Consider the following 25,791-nt stretch of genomic DNA (forward strand, 5'->3'; position numbering starts at 1 on the left):
CTTGATTTAACCTGTAATTTTTTGTTTGGTCGTTTGTTATTTTTTGAACCTGTCATTGATACTGTCTCAACCCAGATGTTTCGAAGAATCGAACTTGCATTATTTTTAACATATTGTTTACCCAATACTATGTCAATTAATTCCATAATGTTGTATATTGATACTGAGGCCTTGTTGGGCCTTTTAACTGACCGGATCTTTACTCTGTTAGACCTATCTTCAGACCATAGAAGGTCTCCCCAAGAGGCCACTGAACTTATCTGGACAATAAGACGCTGAACTTTATGCTAGGCATGTGTTTGCAAGCAATGAATCTCAACTGAACTTGAACTATGGTTATGCAACAAGGTGGAGGAATCCACCATGGGGGGAGGGGTATGGGAGGGGTGGGGGGAATCCCCAGCGCCTATAAAACTGTACTACATAATACAATGTAAGCAACAATTAAAAAAAAAAATAAACTAAATACAATCATGAAAAAAAAAAAGTCAGATTCTAAATCCTTCTCAGTCTAAGACCACCCCCCTGAGGCAGTACTTAGCATATGTAATATTATGTTATTTCTGATATGAAATGGAATGTTCTTTTTCTTCATTCCATAAACCTATAACAGAAAAAAAAAGTAAGAATTACATTCATTTGGGAGTTTTATAATACCTGAAATGTCATGTAACTAAGTAACATAATTTATTATTCACCAAGCAATGGAGCAGTTTCCCTGCACCAGGCACTGTTCATGAAAGGCTTTGCACTTTGCTCCGATACACCATAAAGCTCACTGCTGTGTGACTACCTATTAGTCCAGAGTCCCTCTGCTTCTGCTTGGAAACGATGCTCAAGGACATGGTGTGCTTTCTTCTCGCAGGCATGTGACATTTCACCCTTGTTCATGAACCATATGGTTTCCTGTCTGATCACATACTTTCAGTTTCTTTGCATGGCAGTCATCCTCTATGTTTCTGCTGGACCATCTCTTGACGAACTAAAGAGTGGTGACATTCATACCTCAATCACAACTATGGTTCAAATAAACTTTGTTTGCCGACGATCCCCCGCTTGGACCCAGCCCATTTCACTACACGAAAGGACAAATAACACAGACACACGTTGACTTCCCTGCCTCATCTCTGACCTTCCTAACACAACTAGATACCAACTAACCAGACCACAGACCCTTCTCTCAAAAAGCACACTTTCTTGAACTATTTTCATTCTCTTTTTTATCATAAAATAAACTGTACAGCACAAACATCTTATCTCTTAGTATTTGGCTGCTGCTATCTCACTGACTCACAGGAATTCCTTTTTACTCTGTTTTGAATTTTTGAATGGAGTTCAGGTATATTCCCTGGCTTTAGAAATTTCTGTCATCTTTATTGCTACAGGGAAATCTGATGTTGAAGAATCAGAACTATCCCAGGCCTGACCTAAGGGAACTAACCATAACGATTCTCTGAGCTTTAGTTTCTTTATGCATAATCCATGATAAAAAAAATAATAATAATGCCAACCTCAGGCCCAGCACAGTAGTCTAGCAGCTAAAGTCTTCTCCTTGTATGCACCAGGATCCCATATGGGTGTCGGTTCTAAACCCAGCAGCTCCACTTCCCATCCTGCTCCCTGCTTGTGGCCTGGGAAAGCAGTTGAAGATGACCCAAAGCCTTGGGACCCTGCACCTGTGTGGGAGACCCAGAAGAGGCTCTGAGCACCTGGCTTCAGATCAGTGCAGCTCCAGCTGCTGTGGCCACTTGGGGAGTGAATCAATGCATGGAAGATCTTCCTCTCTCTCTCTTCTCCTCTCTGTGTATCTCACTTTCCAATGAAAATAAATCTTTAAAAAAAATGCCAACCTTCAAAGTTGTGATGCATAATCAAATAAGATGTAATATGTAAAAGAACTCAGCAGCAGTACTCAGGTACAAGAGACACTAAAAACAAAACACTTGGGAACAATATCCTTATTGTTTACCCTTATATGCCAGTGTTTAGAGAGCAAACATACTTTATTGTCAGAGTGAGCTATCTCAAGGTAAGTTCTGAAGCTTCACTGGAAGGCATGGGCAAAAAGCACCTAAAGCGTCAATGATTTTATAAAATGTAGAGTTTAAAATAATTTCAAAATATTTTATAATCACAGAATTCCTTAGTCTTAGAATATCACGGAAGGTGGCATGTGATTCAACTTTTTGCATTAAATAGAAAAGCGGTTTAGCATTCTGGGCTGGGAGAATAGGCAGGGAATCCAGGCAACACAGCAGACCCGGGAGTGTACAGATTTGCATCAATAATGTGTGAATCAGGAAAAGGAATGATTCAGCGTAGGGCAAGAGAAGCAAGCCTTCTCCTTCACCACCTGCTCTGCTCCTCATCTCACTGCAGGAAATGAGTGTACAGCAATCACAAATTCAGCATGAAATGTTCACTGTCCTATAGCAATGGACTTGGTGCACAGAACCTATAATAACACACATGGACTACCGTGATGGTAAGATAGTCAAAGTTTATTAACAGCTTCAGACTTTAAAGGGCCGAGGGTCACGTGGGCATGAGGGGAGGGGTGTCCAAGGCAGTTATGTTTCACTCAGCAAGAGACAGCTCCCCAATGCACAATAAGTTGTCTACCAAGTCCTTTATGCCAACCTGTACACCCAGGATGTTTTCTGTTCATTCATCTCCTTATCAACTGCTCCTGAGCCTTTCAAAGGAGATTCCACTGGCTCTGTCTCCCATAATAGCAAAGATTCTGAATGTCTTTCTACAATAGAACTCTGGTCTAACCCTCTTATAGGGTTCGTAGCCCTCTTGACGTAATTTACCAATTGTTGTTCTGGCATAGTAACTAGTATAGGTGGCAATGGTTGTGGCCGAAGGGCTGAATAGATGGGGAGAGACGTTTATTAACTGATGTTGCATTACTCTAGTTACCTTTATACCCTTACTTAAATGATGCTACCATTCTTTTTCCAAGCTACCACCTTTTTCTCTTTTTGAAGAGAAATCCAAAATAAAACACATCTTAAAACATGGCTATAGCAGAGGGAAGTGAGTACTATAGGGTTGGAAACAATGGGTCTGATGGGTTATGATGATGTTTTCTGGTCCTTTAATCCAAGCAGAGTAAAGTTATATGTCTTGGCCAAGTGTTTCCTAACAGTCCCCTAAAACAACCATAGTTATTATCACGTAGATTTGCAATTACTTTTAGAAATTTATTTTCTCACTAGGTAATAAAGTTTTTGAGAGTAGAAGTGGCATTTACACACTTGGAGTGTTATTAGCAGCTAAGAAAAGATGTTGACTTGAAGTATTCAAAATGTAATTTATAAGTGAACTGTCCTGTGAAGGGAGAAGGTAAATACACTAATTTAAATAAAAACTCACAAATGAACACTGTTAGCCACTCTATGTTGATACTCATTACACTGAAGTTCCTTGAAATTCAAAACAATGTAGGACAGGGAATTAAAGAGCCTATGTTTTAGCCCTGATGCTAATATGAACCATTGTGGTCACTAGAGAGAAATCCAGTCCTCTTTCATCAATTTCAGCAGCTAGGAAAGGAGAGGATTTATACTCTGCATTTTACCAAACAGGATTGAAGGTGACCCTTGAGACTATCCTCAGCTCTTGACTAATGTAGTTAAACTTGCAGGAGATCTGAGAATAATACTCCCTTAATGGGAAAGATTTCTCAAATTGAGAGTTTGAGTAGAAGGCATTTGTTTAAACGATCATTTACTACGCCAAGCACACTCTATCAACTTGATTAGCCATAAGTTTTTCATTGCAAAAATCAGAAACCCATTCAATTGCCTGAGCCATCTGGAGGATACTTCCTAGGAGTGACAGATTTGCTGAAAGTCTGATTATTCGAGGAACCTAGAAAATAAAATTAGATCTCAAATACCAACAGGTCAACTTCATTTTCTCCATCTGCCAGCAGGGTTTTGTGGATAAAGAAATTTCCATTCTCTGAACTCACATGCTGATATTGTTGAACCCAAAGAGAAGCCTTTTCCTAAGTTCAATTTTATTTCGAGAAATCTGAGGAAGGACTCTATTGAATTCCTGTTTAGTAACAAGTTCAAACTCAAGACTAGAACAAGTCCAGAAGATACTGGTACCAGGATGGGCGACACTATATGCCGTGTGGACCCTACTGACCAGTGGCATTGGCAAGAGACACAGAATGTGACAGTGATAATTTTCATTTGGATAGTGAGTGGAGGGAAAGGAAGAAAATGGCTTAATATGGGTGAGGCATTTTGGATCTGTGAATTCTCTGTTGTATTGGTTTCATCAATTTATGGGGTTTTATATTTTCCATATCATTGTAAGTAATGTATTGTCTACATTTTATATTTTAGATGGACATAAATAATGGATTAATTTTGGAAAAAAAGGAAGAATATTTTTTGTGAAATTGTAGATTATTAAACAAATACAAATCTAGTGACTCCTGATAACCTTAACGTAAGCAGAATAAGTAGACAAATGTGGTCATTACCTAAGAAAGGCAAAAGGAAATATGAGGAAAATAGAGTTAAACAGAAATTATCTGAAAAGTTTACCTCTGAACCAAAAGTATAAATTGGCTGTTAAACAAATTTCCTGGAAACAGAAGAAATAAAAATATTTTTCTTGATGCATACAAACTAACCTGACTTTTTTATTTCCTGTTTACTTTTTCAGAACTTCACTGACTCAAATAGACTGAATAGGATGGTATCTTCACCAGACAAAAGCTGATTCTGCTCAGTTTTTAAATTTGAATGTCAGTAACTTTATTGCTGAGAATTTCTGCACTGTATTACATGTTTTCTAACACTCAGAAGATTCACTTTTTTGAAGATTCTAGGTCCCTGCCACTTTTTTCTCTCCATGCTCTAACTGCTACTGTGTAAGAGATCCATAGTTGATGAACTAATTTTAGGGACAAATATACCTTAAAAGTAGAATGGCATTATTATCAATACATACATATAAACATTTTCTTTACAAAGGAGAGATAGTGAAACATGCTCTATTTAAAGACTTAGTGGTTTGATTACATTTAACCTTAATCTACTATTTTTGTAATTCTAGCTATTATCTAGGTTCTCTGTACAGTATACACACTATTTTAATATTCATGTTCAAAGGTGTGCAACGAAGAAAGTTCAAGGATAAATTTCAAGGCATGAATATATAAGAAGTTACTAATATTTTTATTTTTACTGCTGAACACCAGACAACAGGAAGGAAATAGCAAATAAATAAATATAACATGAGTTGGAGTATAGCAATATAAGAGATTAAATTGAAAACCACATAGGTTTTTTTTCCTCAAAGATGGAAAACAGACCGTAACATTAGGTCTGGGAAAAAATAAGGACAGGAAGTTCAAAAACAGAAATTCTATATATAATCATGAGTAATCCAGAGAAGAAGAAAAAGGAAAGAGATTTGAAAGAAATCAGTTTGACTACAGGAACAGGTCAGGTAATACCAAGCTAAAAAATAACCTGTATAAAATACAGAAGAAAGGAGATGAATTCAGAACAGGCTCAAGGGTGCTCGGAACTCATCCACACAGGGTCAAGACTCAAGTATGAAAACAAACTCATGGGAGATCTTAGTTGCAGAAAGGATATTTATGGGGTTTATTTGAAGCAAAAATATGATCACTACAGGTGCAGATTTGACAGATGACACACTGAGAGCAGAACTAATAATGTTGCACATTATTATTATTTTGAATAGTATTAGTGTTAATCATAATAAAATAGCACGTTGACTTCTAATCTGGATTACTAACTCATTTATGAATGAGAATATTTTGTAGTTTTTTGTATATATGTAACAAGTTTGCAAACTATGCCTTCTAAGGTAGACTAAAGCACTTGTAGCTATTATAAATCTGGTCAGAACCTTGCTTCTAAAATGGGAGCAAAGGAGTAGGTGTAGATGTTTAGTGAAGTGGATGAGATGCTGCCTGCGATCTCCACATTACATTCAGAGTGAGCAGGTTCTGGTTTCACAACCGACTTCAAGTTCCTGCTCATGTGCATCCTTTGAGATGGTAAGTGATGGATGAAGCACTCAGGTCTGTGCCACCCACATGACAAAATCAGATTAGGTTCTCGGAACCCAACTTTAACTTGGCTTCAGCTGCTGTGGGCATGCGGGGAAAGAACAAGTGGGTAGGAGCTCTGTCTTTTCTGTACCTCTATTTCTGCTTCTCTGCCTTCCTAAATCAGTCAAGCGACCAATCAACATTTTCAAATGTTTTTAAAAGAAAACCTTCCAAGAATGAACAAGTGGGTAGGAGCGCTAACTTCTACATCTCTATGTCTGTCTCTCTGTCTTTCTAACAAATATTTTCAAATGTTTTTAAGTGAAAACCTTGCTCCTATCATAGCTAGGATACTGCTTCCCTATGCTAGAACCCCCACTGACTTTTATAAAGATGCACAGAAATGTTTAGTCACGCGTCTACCCACTGTGATTTTTAGATCCACTTACCAGCAGAAATGCTGTAAATTCTCGGTCATCTCAGTTTCGAAGCCTGAGAGAGAAAATGCTGTGTAATCTGGAATATTACTTGTCTAACATCACCAGCATTCTCTCTTGAGATACACAACACAGCAAGAGAAAGTTAAAAATCAGAGAACTCAAAAATGATATTGCTAGGGTCAAGGTCTGAGGATAGTTTCAGGAGTTCGATTTCAGAGTTTTTATGTAATTCATCAACCTCTTCTATTTCCCCTACTGTGGTCTCACTTTCCATTTATACATGGGAGTGTCCAGGGATTAGTTCTCAGTCTGTTTTTCCTTTTCTATCTCTAATTACTCCTTTGGAGATGTCAATATTATCTATGTGTTTATAACACCCAAACTTAAATCTATTTAACTTACGTTAAATTGACAATTTTTTTTTTCCTGTTCAAGAAGCTTCAAAAACTTAGAAAAGTCTTTGAGAGAGAATTTGTTTCCACAGGAACAACCTTTAAGAGGCAAAATTATTCTCAAAAAAGTGACTCCACTTAGTTCAAGGAAATGTATTTACAACTCTTGATTGTCCTGTCATTGGCTTTACTACATTATCCCCAGGACGTTCTAATCACTTGACAACTCTCTGGACTCAGCAGGCTAGCCCAACCTTTGAGTGCTGCTCCAGCATGTTAGGTCTGTGAACAAGCTGTGGCTACTCCACACTTGTATCTAATGGGATATTGATTTCCCCCAAACCCAGCAGGCTCTCCCAAGAAATCAATAGTGCACCTGCAGCCAAGCTGACAGAGATAAAATGGAAGGCCTAAGAGAGCAGGATTGTGGCCCACAAAACTAAGGGTGCTTCTAAGATGGCAAACAATACATATCAAAGGTGGCACATAGCCACAAAACAGGGGACAACCAAAATCAATATTGGAAAAAATGAAGTAACACAGAGAAGGAAAAGACAAACATGTCATAGTAATGGACCGCTCCTGAAATAAGAAGCTACACCTTCCAGGGTGAAACATAAGACACTGTCAACAGAAGGTGATGTTGGTCTGACAGATGAAACAAGACTTTGGCCCATAAGTTTCACTTTAAATTTAATAAATGAACAGAAAGCATCAGATGAATCCAAACTGAATCACTGAGCTTAAATCAAGAGCTGATATTCTCTAGCTGCATTGTTTTGGGTAAGGTACTTAAATCCTGCTGTATTTAAAATTCCTGCATTATAAAATGAGAATAAAACAGCCTAAACTTTAAAAGAAACTGTTAATTAAAATACAAAGTTGCTAGCATTGAGTTAAAAATACAGTAACATTCAAGAAAGAACATAAGGACCTCCCAGTTAAAGATGATGGATAAAAGCAAGGAAAAAGGTTTTGACTTCCTTTCTTTACAAAAACTACAAAATCATTTTAAGGAAATGAAATATGGGTGAATCTTAAGGAGGAAGACCATTAGAAAATGGACAAGAAGAAATTTCCACACATTTAGAAATCAGAAAGCAATGGAGAAGTTGTAGTGCATTTACTATGCTGTACATAATAGGGTCTGAGGAGCATGTGGAAGGAAATAGGACAATGAGAGAGTTAATTCATCTCCACAGAATCTAGAAGTCCATGACTCACAGACTAAGGGTAATATACACAGAGCTTAATATTTGACGTTGAAGGTAGCACTTCTAAATATAAATGTTCTGCCAAAAATGCTCAGGTATTTATGGTAGACTAGCAACAATAAGTAGAAAAAGAAAAAAAGTTGAAAAAGTTAATTCCAATGAAGTAGATGGTGAAATAGATAGAAATAAACAAGTTAGTAACCTCACAGAAGCAGAACAAAAGGCATGTGTTAAGAGAGGATGGTATAATCAGAGCATAGAAAAAAGCTCTTCACATTTCAGATTATGCTGAATTTTAAAATTGCAATGCAAGAATTGAAAATTACATTAATATCTGCAGAATAAAACAAAAATTACCAAGTGTTGAAAATAATATGCAAACAGTAGGCTCACGGATTTAATTCAGAAAGTTACACCAAACCAGGAGGCTCAAAAGACCAAACTGAATGAATGTTGCAAAACTATCAGCAGTATTATTTTTAGAATACCAGGTTCTATGCTGAAAGGGCTCACGAAACTCCCTTCCTTCCACAAACATTCATAGAAAGCCTAGGATTATGCAAGTTCAGATTACCAGGAATAAAGACATTGTCCTCAAAACTGCCAGGTCAAAGAAAACAGCTGGCACACTAAGCTTTAAGAATCAAAATCAGTGCTTTAAAAAATAATGCTACATGTTACATTGCAACAACGGAGCAATGTCTTCAAGATACAAAGGGAAATCATTATATAACTTAATTCTAAAATCATCTGGAGAGTTAAAATTGTGTCAGTCTTATAATAAGAACCTAAATCTGCACCTACAAACCATCCTAGTAGAGGAAATTATAGGAAGAACTCTGCATGATATTGGCACCGGTAAAGATTTCTTAGAAGAATCACCAAAAGCACAGGCAGTCAAAGCCACAATGAACAAATGGGACTACATCACACTAAGAAGCTCTGCATAGCCAAGAAAACAATCAACAAAGTGAAGAAGCAACCCATAGAATGGGAGAAAATCTTTGCACACTATACAACTGATAGAGGACTGATATCCAGGCTTAGAAAGAGATTCAGAAACTCAATGATAGTAAAATAACCCTGTGAAGAAATGGAAAAGGAAATAAACAGACATTTTTCAAAAAAATTCAAATGGTTAATATACATATGGGGAAAAATGCTCAGGCTCCCTATCTATCAGGAAAGTACAAATAAAAATAACAGGTTACACCTAATTCCAGTGAGATTTGCCTACTTTCAGAACTCTACCAACAACACCTACTGATGTGGATGTGCAGAGAAAGGTAAGATACTTCACACTTGGTGGGAGTGTATGCTAGTACAACAACTATGGAAGTCTGGATGGAGAGTGCTAAGGGAACTGAAAAATGATCTGCCATGTGACCCGGCTATTCCACTTCTGGGAATGTATCCAAAAAAATAATAGTAATAAAACTTGCATGTGAGAAAGTGACCTGTTATCTTACATTTACAGCAGCACAATCCACAAGAGCAAAGACATGGAAACAACAGATGCCTATCAAAACAGAAGTGGATAGAGAAAACTGTGGTACATCTACTCTATGGAATACTAATCAGGCATTAAAAAGAATGAAATTCTACCACTAGTGAAAAAAGGGTCCCAATTAGAGCCAATTATACTCAATGAACTAATTCAATCCCCAAAGGACATATGTTCTCTCTAAGGTAACCTTCATGCAAAACACAAGAGAAATAGATACATTGACAAACATGCATGTAAATGCAATCATCTAGAGGAACTGTATAATAGAGGTTATCATATTGAGATGTGAAATATAAAGCAGTCTGCACCTCTACTTCCAAATCAAAGATGGGCTCCCAATGAAACTGGCAAATATAATTTGACAGTAGGATGTTGGACTTTCTGCCATTCTCCATATTTATGATGTCTGGATGCACTTAAATAACAGAATGATGGACTTGTGACTTTTAGATGGATTACACTATTGTAATAATGTAGGAAAAAAATAGGTGAGATTACAGAAATTGGGGAGGGAAAGGGTAATACCTCAGCCTAGGGAACTTTATCATAAAATATATAAATTTACAGACAAAAAGAGAAGCTTTTGATAAAAAAAAAATAAGTTGGAATTTTAGAAAATTCATAAAACTGCGGAAAAATTGTAAAAGAACCTACATATTTTTACTATCAGTAACAAAATAAAAGAGGAATTTCCTATTTAAAAAAAAAAGAAAAAGAAAACGCAGACTTGAAGATACATCAAAGACTCAAAAATGCCCATGCGACTATTCCTAATAGCAGGAAAAAAAAAACACCTAAATTTGGATCCAGAGAGAGATACCACACAGAGCAAGGTCTAAAGAAAGCTCCAGGGTTGCAGCTATGTACAGCCGTATGGTCTACAGGATACTCAAAACAAATTGAGTGAGGAAAATTGGAGACCACCAGGAGAAATCAAGTCTTAATAGGATAGTAATACGATACAAACTTTAAAAAATATGTAAGGAATAAAGATCCATTGATGCTGTTCATGGATGGCATATAATGCGAGTGAGCAATCTTTTCATATCTAATGATATAAGCCATTACTTTTATATCATTCAACTACAAGTTGAATGTTTGTCTATATATCTCTTGATTATGTGTTTTGCATGAAGGACCTGGCACTGTGGTAGAGTTAGTTAAGCCACAGTATGTACATATGGTTCCTGTCTTGCCTGTTTTGTTGCTCATTCAGTTTCCTATTATCGGTCTTTCATTACCTTAATGGAAAGCAGTGAAAGATGTCACAACGGATGAAGACCCTGCTGCCCACATGGCACACCCAAAATAATCTCCCAGTTGTGACCATTTAGGGAATGAACCAGCATATAGAAAAATCGGTCTCTTTTTCTCCATCTTCATCTTTCTTTTTATTCTCTTCATCTTTCACTCCTTGTAATTCTGCCTTTCAAATAAATAACTACTTCTTAAGAAAAAAACAACTGCAACTAGCAGAATGAGGGGATAGGAAGAGTCTTCAGGTAACAAACTTAAATCCTCATCTAGTGGAGCAAGTAATCAGTAAGTATGTCTAAATCTAGTAAATAAAGAAAAAGTATCATAAGACAATTATTTAGACACATGGAGTAGAAAAAATAGAGAAGAAGGAATTTAAATAGAAAAATCAAATTGTATTTCTAGTTCTGTCGCTTATTAACCATATGATCTTGAGGAAATCAGTTAACTTTTCCAAGCTTCAGCTTTTTTATGTGTAAAATGAATATTGTAATATTTACAATGTCATAAGTGATGTGGGAAACAAATGAATAAAGCTTTAAAGACATAGACTAGTTCAAAAATATGAATGTATTTTACAAATACAATTTTTATTACTATTAGAATTAGTAATAGTTTTTGTTGTCTTAACAACTTTCTGATGAATGATAAAATCTAGGTTATAATATAATAGCCACACAAAAGTATTTCAGAAAGCTTGTGGAAATGTAATTAAAATATAAGTTATATTTTGATGCAAAAAAAATTGAAACTACAGATATAAGGGGTCCTGAAAAAGTTAAACAGAAACACGTGTTATGAAAAACATATATGAATTTCACCAAAATCAACTTATCTTTGGATTATATTTTGTCAAGAATCTTTGTGAAGTCCCTTCACACACTCTTGCTTAGATAACTTAAACTGCAAATGAAAACCTGTCGTATACAAATAAACAAAGCCAAGGGCTTCCTCCATGGAATATTTTTTATCATTTGGGAGGAAAAATCACAAAATATGGCAGCCATTGCATGATTCAAATGTCAGTATACATAAAATAAATGAGAATCAGGTGTAAAACAAGATTCTGAGAATTTCACCAACAGCGTAACTGCTAGATTCTCGTCTTGAGACGAGGGAGGAATTTGTCAGCTACTCATAAGATTCTTATTGAATGTTATGTGGTATTTTCAAGTTTAAAAAAAAAAAAACCTGCAGTTCCTAGTCTTGCACCAAAGGCATAAATAGGGACTGCCTTCCTCACTTCCATTTTCCTCTCTACTTCCCCATCATACGACAGGATGCTACAATCTCTGTGTACAAAAAGCATCTAGAGATTTTCCCGATGAAAGGAGTTACATAATATGGAGTTTGGGGAGATACATCAGCAAATTAATTTTTCTACTTCTATAGGATTTCTTACAGGCAGCTTTATGCTACAAAGAGCAAGGGAAATACCATAGAGGAAAGGAATCTTTCAGAAAGAGCACTTGAAAGGCAGTGCAGAAAAAACCCTCACCCTCTCTGCAATGCATGTGAGCAAGAACCAGAACCAACAATAACTCATTTTGTCCTAATATTCTAAGGGAGAGGAGAGACTATCAGAGAGTCAGCAACAGATGATACTCAAGCTGAACTATAGAGGAAAAGTAAGGACAGGTGCAAAAAGTGGGAAGCATGGTCCTGCCAGAAGGAGCACCAAGGGAAATGGGGACATTGTGAGAAACATAAGGATGAAGTGGAAATTGTCCTGAAGAGACAGGAAAGGGCGTTAGTATTAGGGTTTTCTATATTCTGAGTAGGGGTTTCTGAGGGATGAGTAACTGGTGATACTGCTTCAGGCTTGAGGTTGTAAGATCGCTAAATCAAGATGATTATATTTTCAGAAAAACTGATTAATTCTTTTCCAGTAACGTTAGGTTAGAAAAGTTCTCTCCGATGCCCACTGAGAAATCGTAAATATAGAGATCTTGAGATTTAGAAAGAAATTATGGCTGGAGTTAAAATCCAGGGAGATTGCTGACTACAAAAATAGAATCTGAATGTATTTAATCACTGCTTCCCTATGGAAATACAAGATGTGGTCTACTAATGAAGGCCACAGATATCATCCAGTTCTGGTCTCCGTGCAGCTGTTCCCAGCTATGCTCAGGCCATGCTCAGATTTCTGGAGGTCCCAGTGTTCCAGCTGCTCTTCTCATCTCACATCACCCACAAGTTTCACTGTTCTGTGAAAGGCCACGATGGGAGGAGAGCCTCGGGATTAGACACGTCCCTTGAAATTCCAAAATGCCAAACATCAATCACTTTTTGTAAAAGATTTTTGCAAAAACAATTATAATAGTGATCTGTGAAAGTGTTAACAAAAGGTACAAACCCAGATATATTATTATTATTTCTGGCTTAAAAGCCCTAGTGCCTCCTCTGAGAGGACGCCAGGGAGCTCACAGCACTCTTCGAAACTCTTCTGCCTTTTAGGGTTACAACTTCCACCTCTGCAATTCACTCTTTAATATTCACTCGAGCAGAACACATCATTTTCCAGATCTGGATTCCTTTCTAAAGCATAAGGAAGTGCAGCATACTGCCATGATCACCATATCAATCCATACAGTGACTCTCTATGGGGAAGTATGGAGAGTGGTCACACACTCCAGCAAGGCAGAGGAACCTGAGGAAAGAATTTTGTTTTAAAACTTTTCTACTTCCTCCTCCCTGATTCTCATATTCTTCTTTTAACTAATTAACTAACTTTATTATTTTATGATATAGTTCCATTGACTCTGAGATTTCCCTTTTCAAATCTCCCCCCACTGATTTCCCCTATATTATTGAAATAGTATAGTCCTTTATTCATTCTCATATTCTGATCCAACAAATAACCCTTTCTTTAAGAATTCCCCACTTGGATAGAGTAAGGCAAATTCCAGAGTCTATGGAATTATATCATAAAATTAAAAATAAAATAGAAGAAGAAAAAAGAATTCTCCAATTTGAGTATCTTTTTTTTTTTCAATTCACCTTGGAAGAGGACTCAAGTGACAATAGTCTAGCTGTAGAACAGGAGTCATTTGTCAGTGAGAAAACTGATGAAGCAATTGCCTGAAATTATGTGTGCAATTTTTCATGCATGTGGATATTTTTAGAGATCATCATTTATTGCATGGTTACAGTCTTGCAAACATTTCATGTCAATTATCGCTCATTCTTACAACATCCCTATGAGGTATTATCTCCAATTGCCATAGAGACAAAATCTAAGCATGATTAAGTGACCTGCCCAAAGCTACACAGCCTTATATCAGCGTTAAGATTCTGACCTGTATATTCTAAGATAAAATCCATGTTTTCCACGTTATGTAAGAGGGTCTCTCCATACCTATCACTACCTTTCCACAGAATTCTGTGGTGATACTACAACCTGAGTCCAAATGAGCACTTTTTTTTTTTGAAGGGGAGACCTCCAAGTTCTGTCCTAAGGTCTCTAGGCAGTGTCCATGCTTCAGTTGAGTTGAGCCACATTGGCTCTGTAAATAAACAATTCCTACCTTGTTCCAGGTACACAGGTGGGACAAATGAATCTCCTTAAGGAAATATGAGGAGTCATGAGTTGTGAGTAGGAGGAAAACACACATTTGCAAAATCAATAGAACTTCCAAAGGCAGAATTGGGAGGGACACAGTATTCTTGGCAGAAGGAAACAGCCCTGGTCATTGCAATCATTTAGGAAGTGAAACAGTGATTGAAAGATTCTCTCTCTCTCTCTCTCCCTCCCTCTCTCTCTCTCTCTTTTTCTCTATCAATTAAATAGATAAATAAATACAAATTTGTAAATTGTTAACACATTGTTCGGTGCCCTGCTGAGTCTGTCCTTACAGACCCGTTCTCACGAGTTGCAGAGAGAGGAAGAAAACAACTGGGATGATATCATTAATCTCTGCCTCCACTTACCTTTGATTTCTGAAGGCTCCTTACTGCTAAAGTCAGGGTCTTTCTATAGTTCATCTCTCATGGACTTTGTTGTAGCTCAGTATAGACAAAGAATATCAACTGCCTTCCATATGGAGAGAATGCCATGAGTAAAAACACAAAGACAAGACATGTATCTAGCGATGGCTGGAGAAAAAGTAAAAAGAAGCCCCTCTCTATTCATTTCCCCTCAATTTTATTCATATCACTCCATTTTGTAACATTTTCTGTTCACAAGACCTCTTGACTCATTCACCTGTGGCTCATTTGACTTTCAGAGACCAGGGATCACATCTTACTCATCTACTTGTTTGAAGCCCTAGTCTATTGTGTTCCCTAAAAAAATGGTAAATTATTTTATAAAATTACATAAGACTAGGAAAGGATATGAAGTAGTAGTACCATGAGGTAGTTGGGCAGTTAAGCTCTGTTCTGTGAGCACATGTGACTTGAAACCCCAACTCCATCACAGATCAATTGTGAGATACTGAACTAGTCATTTACCACCCTTAGTAAACAGTAACACTAAAAGGATTTACATTACAAGGTAGTTTGAAGGATGTTCTGAATACAAAGCCACTAGTGCCTCAGTCCCTGAATAAAGAAGGCTGTTCTTAGTCCCACATATTAGTATAATTTAAAGAGGAAAAATTATGATAAATGCTCAAGGTTCTGTAGGCCATCAAGCCCCACATTCAAGTACTTGAGTCTCTGGTTACAGCAGGAGACCAGTCATAAATGCCAGTGTAAATCCACAAGCAAGGCTGTATTTCAGGATAGCGTTATTTACAATGTAGAATGAATGCCATACTGGTTTGCCATTCCAAGGTGTCCCAAGTTGAATCACTAACAAGTAAAGCCTGTGGGACATTCTCAAACGAGGCAGAGACTAAATGAAAATAGTCCCTTAGACAGGATGAGCATTTTGCAACACCTAGTAGATTCCTATGGGCAAAGTGGGGGAATGACTTACCATGTTCGTACATGCATAAGACAGCAAGGACTTGAGAATTATGTCATGAAAATGTGAATCATGCAGGATAAAACGACATTTGCAACACCTGGCCTCCTCTATGTCATGCTATAGTTATATCCTTTGATGATTCATTTCTGTGTTCTTGTAATGTCTCAATTATTTTTGGATCTCAGAATAGGAGATCATAAGCTTTGACCTAGGGAATCTCTAGAGAATTAACTAGCTGAAGATAAATATGGTATAATTTATTTATACTTATGATGGGTGACTTGAGTTCGAGATTTTTATACCTATGCTATGTTCCACTTCTGGAAACCATTTCCATTTTTCACACAGGGCATTAGAAACCTGTCAGAAGCAACGATTCAAATAGTTGTACTACACACTGGTAGACATTATGTGAAATTATGATTATTAAAGTATAGTAATAATTTCCTTTAAATTATGCCTTTTCACTTTGCTCTGGTTTTAGAGTCCATATTAGGCGCTTCTTTTTATATCTCAAAGTTCAAGTAGCTATAATCAAATTAGCTAAAAACAAAGGGTTACATGAACTGTGGCTACATAAGTTAGCACAGGTACATCTTACATTTAGTATTTTTAGTGATTGATACCTAAAAGCTCGAATGTCTATTTTCTGCAGCAACATGTTAAGAAAAAGAGCAAGCACCTTCCTTTGAACATGGAAATAGCTTAAAACATATTACCCAAGGCACAAATCCAAAGGCAAATCACTCATGATAAACCATGTTAAGGAATCAAAATGGGACAACCAAATATTTTTTCTTGGTTTGACATTTGAAAAATCAGAAAGATTAGAGATGAACCAAGCATTGAATTTTAAAAATTCATTAAAAACAAATTAGAATAGCTATATACATACACTCAAGTACAGTTATCCATGCATTTCCTTTTTGTATAACCTCATTATGTTTTCTCACTATGTATTTTCTGGAAGCCTATAAAAATAAGTGATGTGTGAATCTACCCTTAAAACAGCTCCTCTAAAAATAGCTACTTCTTACCTGTCATAAAAATCAGCTTGCAGAACAATTTAAAGGTAGCAATAATAAAAGAGCTCAATAAACTCAATGAGACACAGATAATTTTCCCTTGGCAAAGAATTTCAAGGAAGCATTTCCTGAGCACTTTTTCCACTATTCTGCTTGTATCTGACATGGCCAAAACCATTTAGGAACTACTGCATGCTGTAGTTTCTACTGGAGGAAATTTTCTTTAAAGGATTGGACATATAATCATTTTAGAAATCCAAACTGACTGTTGGGCTCTTCAATTTGAAATATTGATGTATGAAGGAATAACAAGTGTATGTTATAATCAAAGAAAAAGTTCATAACCCAGCAATGTAAGATGGACTTCAAAATAACTAGATAAATAGGAGTTCAAAGGTTCTGCATGCTGAGACATAAACAGTATGTGAGAATATAGAAATGCTAACTAACCATGATCTAATGATTTCCACACATTGTAAACATGTATCAAATGATCATTTAACAGCAAAAGGAAGTAGACTTAAATGGAATGAGAGATAGAAACAGACCATTGCATTAGAGTGCAAAACCGAGAGATCTGGATTGTGCTCTTGACCCCTGGCTGTTGTGGGAAGAGAATCAGCAGACAGAAATTAATCTCTCTCTCTCTCTTTCACTATCTTTCTTTTTTGGTCTCTCTTTCTAAAAAAGCAATATATCATTAAAAAGCAGATTTTGCTATTTATAAATATTTTTATAAAAAAGAAAGTAGCCAGTATCTATAACATAAAACAGATTTAGCTCCTGACATACAGCAGACTTATGACAACTCTAGTTGAAAGGTTGAAAGGTTGAAAGTTTGATTTAGAGACTGTTTTTTTCTTTCCTTTGGTTCCTTTGGTACTGAAAGAGATAATCTGAAAAATCAGATTCACTGGAATTCATTTAATTTTTCTTTTCACTCGCCATGCAAGTGTTACACCGATTGTTTCAACAACATCAACAGACATGGAAACTCTCATACAAAAGTTATAGAAGATCAAAGAGCTTGAGAGACAAGATGCTCAGCAGCAGCCCTGACAGCAAGATATAGGTAGATTGCAAAGACAACCTCCTCTAACATTCTTGTAGTTCCAGCTTAACTGATGATGATACTGAAGGATTACACTGGATGTGCTGGTAAAGACAATGTTAGAGACTGTAGGCTTTGACCCATGAGCTCTGGAGATATAAAAAAGAGAATAGAACAGATGTCCTTCAACAGATTATGACATCACTCAAGAGGACTCTATGTTAACAGATTTGGTTTATAAGAGACAGACCACAATGGGAAATTACGCTAATCCCAAATGTGACCTAGAATGAATGAATTATCCCCAAACGTTGCCATCTGAGCTGCAGGAAAACAGTTTGATCTAGGTCTTAGTTTTTGTAAATGCTGTTTACTACACTCAGGGTTAGTAGAGCTTTACCAAGATCCTTACAGAGACTTTAGAACGGTTAGACAGCCCGATTTATCAATGCTGCATTGTAGTTTCTGAGCTTTTGGTTATTGACTTGAATACTCACCTGAATCTGGAAACCCCTTTCCTTCAAAACAATCAGAATGATATCCTAAATAGTACTGTGCTTGGAGGGAGTGAGGATGTTGAATGAGGCTCTACCTTTAATAATGAGGGCTTGCCCTGAATTAGTTACATCAGCATGTGAAATTCCATTCGGCCTCTCCCACACTGTATAAAGCTTTTCTTCAAAGTCAAGACTTTTGGGGATTTGGAGGATTAGAAAGCTAACATCTATGGATAGTAAGGCGTAGGGTCAGGGGGTGTCATCCAGCCCTTAAGTTAATGAAAATCATGTCCCTAAGTAGAAAGAGTTTGACTCTTCAGTGGTTGAAGATGGAATTTCAGAGTAATGTAGGGGGATAGGGGGGAGCAGTCTTGTAAGATCCTTTGACCTACAGCAATTTCAGTTCACAGACCACTTCATTTCTTCCACCTAGTTTCTTATTAGGATCCTGATTAGCTCTTAGTCAGGATCTTAAGTATATTACTTATTCACAAAGCAGGATTCTGATCTGGAAGTCACTGCATCCCCAATGCCTAGATAACTTGCCCAGCACATAACAGGTAGTCAGGAATATTTGTTGGATGAATGAATAATCAAAGAGTTTCCTCTGCATGTATTCAACCTTGTCCTTAGGACGTAAAGCAATCAACTGAGTCAAGTTTTCCAAAGCCAACTTTCTCTCCTGAGAAGAGCACACACGCACACTGGAGCTTTAGAAGGAAGACAAGGGTAACAGAATCGGAGGAAACAACTTTCCAAATGCAGGTCAGACAATGGCAGCACAGAGAGGCATTCAGATTTCTATAAAAGCAACAACAGAACATCCCAACTGTAACAGGACACATAGCACTGTCACCCTCTCTTCTTTCTTCATCTCCCAGCACAAGATAGTGTTTAACTCTTTGGGATGTCGCACTTTAGTGGTGCTTAAATATGGGTTTTCTTTCTCAATCCTCTGACCACTACTCAAACAAGGCTCATCACTTACCCATATTCGTGCATGGTGAATAAGGCTATCCCATCTGACCTATCTTCCCATTATCTCCAGGGTAAATTGGAGCATTCCACTTTCCCCTGTAAAGCCTGTTAGTGGCTACTTTGTAACCTCTTCAAATGATGTTAACTCAAGTTACAATTGCAAACCAAGCTCTAATAACAAACACGGCATTAAATGTGAATAAGGCTTAAACATGAATGCCAAGGATATAGAGAGAGCACATATCTTATTTACAGCTGACTCTTCCAAATAGCATAGTTCCTGTGGACTGCAAGTTATTATTTAACATTTTGGCACACTTAATATTTGTGGTACACAAGAAAATAAATGTAGAAAAATGATTGCACAAAGCTATAAACAGATTATAATTATAATAATATAAACCTATTTGTAAATATCTTAAAAATACAGTGAAAGTTTTTATAAATTTTTTAATTTTCAAAATACCATGAGGAGTTTTGCCCTGCTGATACCAAGCTACAAAAAACACAAACAAATAAAAAATAGTAGAACAAAAAGCCAAACACTTAGCAAATCAGGCAAATGGTAACTGTGAGTCCTTCATCAAGCCACGTGGGCTTTTTCACCTTCCAGTCTTGCCTCTGTCTCCCACCTCCGGCATCACTCTGCCGTTGCACATTTGTATTACTCTCTCATCTCACTATTACATTTTTCAAAATAAGGAAGTTATATGTTCTGACCATATTTTATTTTCTAGGGTAAAGCACAATACGTGATGAACAGGTCACCACAATAAATGATAATAGTATACATTCATGAATGAGGCAATAGCACTGAATGTGAGACTTGTTTTTTTCACATGCTATAAAATCATATTTTTCAAGTTTGTTGTGAGGACTAAATGAAGAAGCACATAAAAAGTGAACACAGTTATTAACCATGCCCAAATGTAAGTTGCTTTCCTCTCTTAGCAACAATCACCTGAAATTTTGGACAATAACGCCTGTTCTGCACACTCATTGCCTTGAGATGAGAAAAGGCCTACAGCAATTCAGAAACTATTAATCATTAGGCAAACACATATTATTACTATGATGATGATTACAATGATTAGCTACCATTTTCTTTGTGAATAGTGCCTATAATAAGCTTAGCCTTGAATGTCTCATTACCTTTGCAGATGTTTCAAACCATCCTACGAAACCATGCTCCTTGCAGAACTGGTCCATCTTGAGGCCATTGTTCGTAAGCATATCCTTCCCCTGATCACATTTGTTGGCCAACAAAACCACTGAAACCGGTTTTCCATTAGGGAGAGTTAACTTTGAGTCCAAATCATTTTTCCACTTTGCCACTGCTTCAAATGTGGCTGGTCTGGTGACATCAAAAACAATAAATGCACCCATAGCTTCTCGGTAGTAGACCCTGGTCATGTTTCCAAATCTTTCTTGACCTGTCAACAAAAAGAAATAAAAATCTTAAAAAACTCATTAAAACTGTGCCCTGAATTATACATTAGAACCTCATAAGGTCTCTAATACGAGCAGGTAATTCAGTAAAATATTTCATTGGTAGTCTTTAAGCAGGTAGGGAGTAAGCATTAAAGCACTGTACATTAATCTGTTGCAGCCCATTTTGGAGTGATGCTTTGAATCCTGGCACCTCTGGTTGCAACCCAGCTTCCTGCTATTGCATTCTGGGAGACGGCTGATGACTGCATAAGCACTTGGGCCCTGCCATCTATGTGGGAGAGTTTATTGGAACTATGGGTTCCTGACTTTTGCTTACTACAGCTCTAGCTGTTTCAGGCTCTTGGGGAGTGAACCAGAAGATGAAAGGACTCTTTCTCTCTCATTCTCTGTTCTCTATTTGTCAAGAATATAAGAGTAAAATTAAAAATAAGTTTAAAGAGTGAGAAGAATTATTAAAAATAAACTGTGTACTAAATGCATAAGTAGTGAATAATATTTGAGTACAGAAGGAAATGAATTTGTTCAACAAATATTTGTGGAGAAATTCCTGTGTAAGATGTATTTATTTATTTGAAAGGCAGAGTTGGGGGAGGAGTGTAAGTGCATGAGAAAGAGAGAAAGAAAGAGAAATCTTCCATTTGCTTTTTCACTTTTCCTCAAACGGCCAACACAACAAGAGGTTCAATCGAGTGTAAGGAAGGAGCCAGACAAGCTTCCTCTGAATCTCTGTGTAGGTACAGCTGCCCAATCCGTCTTCCACTGCTTTCCCAGGCACATTAGCAGGGCGCTGTATTAGAAGTGGAGGAGCCATAGCTAAAACCAACACCCATTTGGGATATCAGTTTTGCAGGTGGGGATTTAATCCTCTATGTTATAATGCCAACACCAACATGTTAAAAACATATGAAAGAAAATTTGATGTGGGTTCTGAAATTATTCGAGATAAGAGTTCATGACACAAAATTGTATAGCTCTTTCAGCCAAGTAATCAAACAAAATCACACCACTTATATCTATCAGTTGTTGCTGAAGAGGGTAGCTAATGAATCTCTGTATATATTTTCTGAATCTAACATCCCAGAAGTATGTAACCAGACAAAGGTGTTTATTCCAATATGTGAATTTATTTCTGTAAAAACTTTTCTAAAATTATATAAATGAAATCTATGTGTGCATTTAAAAAGCCAACATTATGTTAAAAATATAATATTGAAACAAGGAATTAGCTGAGGAAATACCACGATAGTGAAATATTTACACACCAGTTTTGATGGTGCATTTTATTTCAAATTAACAAACTACTGATAAACGAATATCACTCTGTATTGATAATTAGATCAAAGAGGAGAAGAATCTCTCAGGATTTACTCGAAGTAGATGAAGGTCAATGACTTGAGACTTAATGAGTGAGCCTGTGTGTTCAAGTGAGGATCGGCGGAGGAAAGGGGGCATTGTTTTTCAAGACCAGCACATGACCATCCTAAAACATTTTTTACAGGGGTTGGGTTATGGAATATTCTTTTCTTGGTTCCCACAGTCATTCAGTCAATGAAAGAAATGGGTAAAATACTCTTCATATGACATACAACCCACTGATGAACTTTCATGTTTCCTGAATGAGTATCAACTTTGCTTTTCTCGTTTAATTCTTGATGCAAACAGTGACCTCCTTTGATACTGTTCAGGGTGGCCATGACATTTGAGGAAGATAGGGGGAAGAAAGCCCTCTGTGACCATTAAGAACTCCAAAGGCCTGTGGGTCTTTTAAGGATGTCTCATGATTTCTTTCAGGGATCTAATCAGATGAAGAGTGAAGTCATGGGTTATTCAGTAATTTGTTTGTCTGTAGGTTTTCATCATAGAGTGAGGAAACCCTCAAAGAGAAAGAGTAAGTATCCCAAATATATAAAGGGTTACTTGGAAACTATTGTAAAAGACAAACTATAAGCATACAAAAAAGAAAAGGTGTGTGTGTGTGTTTGAATCTGGGTGCATATATATGTCAGATCAGCCAAGAAGAGAGTTTATTTCTAGAAAGAAAAGACCTTTGTATATTGAGGTCAATGGGCCAGCCCACTTGGAAGGTTTGTATGTTTGGCATTCCAGCAAGGGGTCACATTCAGATCAGAGTGTTTCTAACACTCACATTTCATGCTTCCTTGGTCAGCTGACAGTCCCTCTGCTGTTGGTGATTAAAGGAATGAGCCCCATGTGATTCCTGCTGAGTGCCTACTTACAGGCAAAGTAGAGATTGTAAGTACTGATCACTAAAAAAATAAATAAATAAAAATATTACCATTCACACACTTTCTTGGATTTAGATGAATCACTCAACACACACTTACTGAATAGCTAATGTTGGTCTGGACTATACATGGTTTATACATAGTCATAGTTTTGTGGGGTGTTTTCATATCGGAAGCCTGCACTGAAAATGACCCAGTGTACCATGTGAGGCCCTCTTCTCTTAAACTCTAAATAAATACATAGTAGTGATGTTGATGTGGCTCATGATTCACTTCCAGTTTTGAAAAGTGTTTCAAAAAAATCACGAAAGTTAATTGCTGCAGTAACAATTTCAATAACTTTGTGACAAAAAAAAAAAGGAACTGACATGAGCATATCAGAAACACACAGACCTTAACTCTAACCACCAGTTACCAGAAGAGACTTAGGCAAAATTACAACTCTCCCTAAATTGTGGTTTTCTTATCTGTCAAATGGCATTGGTGGACAAGATATCTATGCCCATTCCTGCTATGATGCCTAGATTAAATCAAGCAATGCCCCACCCAGCCTCAATAGCCTGTAATGGCTCATTTGGTGAAACAGTCGTAAGCTAAAAATACATACAAGCTTCACAGCCATAATGGGTGTTTAATGATATTTTCACTTTGCAATTAGTACCATATAGATGCTCTCAGTAGACATAATCAAGCAGTGAATCTTTTAGACAGAAATGAAACTAACAGGAAATGTGGTCGGTTTTCTGTTAAAGGGCACATTTTTTCACCACTCTAATTCTAACTGACTCTGTGACTTCAGATTAGTCATATTACCATTTTGAGCTTTGGGTTTTTTTTGGGGGTTTTTTTTTTTTTTGTCAGTGAAATAAAGAAACTGGATTGGATATTCCACTTTAAATGTGTTTTTGTTTCTAGAAAACTCCTCCCCCAACTCCTCCTGCACTTTTCACTGTGTTCATTGCACCACCATCAATACAATTGCCCAGAACTGCAATTTCAGACGTACTCAAAGTAACTCCAACGTCCTGCCAACACTTATATTTCAGAAGAAGCTCTTAACTCTCCCCATCCTCCATCAACACTGCCAGTGCTTCAGTGCAGCTTCATCTTGCTCCTCTTCTGGGCCCCTGACAGCTGTCCAACTAGGGCTGTCAGACTCTACACTCTTGTAATCCCCTCTCTGCCCAGGTACAAATATGAAGCAAATTGTAAATAATCCAGTAAATAATCCATTGATGTTCACTGGAGCAGAAAATTATAACAAAATTCAACCATGGCTACATGCATTTGGGTTACAAGTTTCAGATGGAAATGTTCTGCTTTCAGAATTGTGCTTGTATTCTCAAGAAATAATCTTTTGGATCAACTTACTCTATTTCAAACAATACAGGTCTTCAGACAGTTGCATTCCAGCAGCACGATTAATCATCTGAAGTCACATTTATAGCATATCCGTCCCTCAGCCAGGTTCCTCCAAGATTCATGTTATGTTGTTTCTGTGTGGGACCCAGGTATCTGTATTTCTAAGCACTCCCTAGATAGTAAACGAATGATTTCTTCTTCAACATTTTAATAGCATAGAATCCTCTTTCCTTTTTTGAAACAATAAAGTTTATTTATTGATTTAAAACACAAAGTTACAGAGGGCTGTGGTTAGGGGCAGGGGGAGAGAGAGAGAGAAAAACAAATCTTCCATCTTTTGGGCCTCACTCTCCAAATGGCCCATCTGGAGCTGGGCCAGTCCAAAGAAAAGAGGCAGTCATTTCTTACAGATGTCCCAAGTGAGTACAGGGATCCAAGGACTTGGATCTTCCACTGCTTTCCCGAGAGCATCAGAGCAAGCTGTATTAAAAATGCAGCAGCTGGGACTCAAATGAGTGCCCTTAAGGAATGTTAGCACCACAGGCAGTGGCCCCACCAGCTATACCAGTGTTTTCCTTGATAATCTTTCAAATGTTAAAGCTTCCAGTTGTAAACTGCTATTTATGTATCTTTGTCACTGTTTCTCTAAATTCTTTCTCGGTCACTTCCTTCACAAAATGCCCCATGGTCAACTCACACTGGGTGAATCTCATCCTTCCCAAAACACCCTTCATTATTCCCTGGGTCTTCTTTCTTTTTTGCATCTCTCTTCCAAAGCATGAAGGCCTTCCCCACCTCTTCTCCCAACTACCTTCACAACTACCCTGAAATCTCACTGCATTGATATGGCCCTCTTTATCTTGACAGCAAAACCATTGATCCCTTACTTCATAGCCCTGCAGCATATTCTTTACCCCATACCATTAGGGCATATCATGCTGTGCAGTCATGCTCCACCAACGCATTAAAATCCTGGAGAGCAGGTTGATCGTGTTTTCATTTGAAGCCTATTTCTTTACTTTGGGATATGATAAGAGCTCAATGTACTTGGTAAAAATAAACTGAAACCATGAGTTCTTCCTCTATAATACATGATTATATATTTATATATTAGTATGGCATCCTGATGTATTTATTCTATATTCAACTCAAATTTCTAGTATATAATCAATAGACATTCATTGGAGGGGAAAATAAATGTTATTTTACCAGGGTTATGTGCATATGTGTTGCAACAAGCCTTAGACTGTAATGTTTTGCTTTCATAATTGTTCTCATCTTCTTAAGAAATAGTTCTTGGGACTCAATTCACTCTACCCTAAATCATCTAAATGTTTGAGTCCTGGCATAATTAAAAGACACAGGTGGCAAGAAGATGTTCTCTACATTTCTTGAAGTGATAA

General features: G+C 37.1%; 1 protein-coding gene across 1 annotated transcript in view; it reads right to left on the minus strand.

Annotated features, from left to right (window-relative positions):
* Positions 1 to 25,791, minus strand: part of RAB38 (RAB38, member RAS oncogene family) — a 54,893-nt gene that overhangs the window by 12,073 nt on the left and 17,029 nt on the right. Inside the window, exon 2 of the mRNA XM_040964266.1 lies at positions 20,481 to 20,761. Within this exon, the coding sequence (XP_040820200.1) occupies positions 20,481 to 20,761 (281 nt within the window). The remainder of the gene's footprint in view (positions 1 to 20,480; positions 20,762 to 25,791) is intronic.

This window comes from Ochotona curzoniae, unplaced genomic scaffold, assembly GCF_017591425.1.
Source record: "Ochotona curzoniae isolate NIBS_2020 unplaced genomic scaffold, NIBS_Ocur_1.0 scaffold_3223, whole genome shotgun sequence".
Taxonomy (NCBI): Eukaryota; Metazoa; Chordata; class Mammalia; order Lagomorpha; family Ochotonidae; genus Ochotona; species Ochotona curzoniae.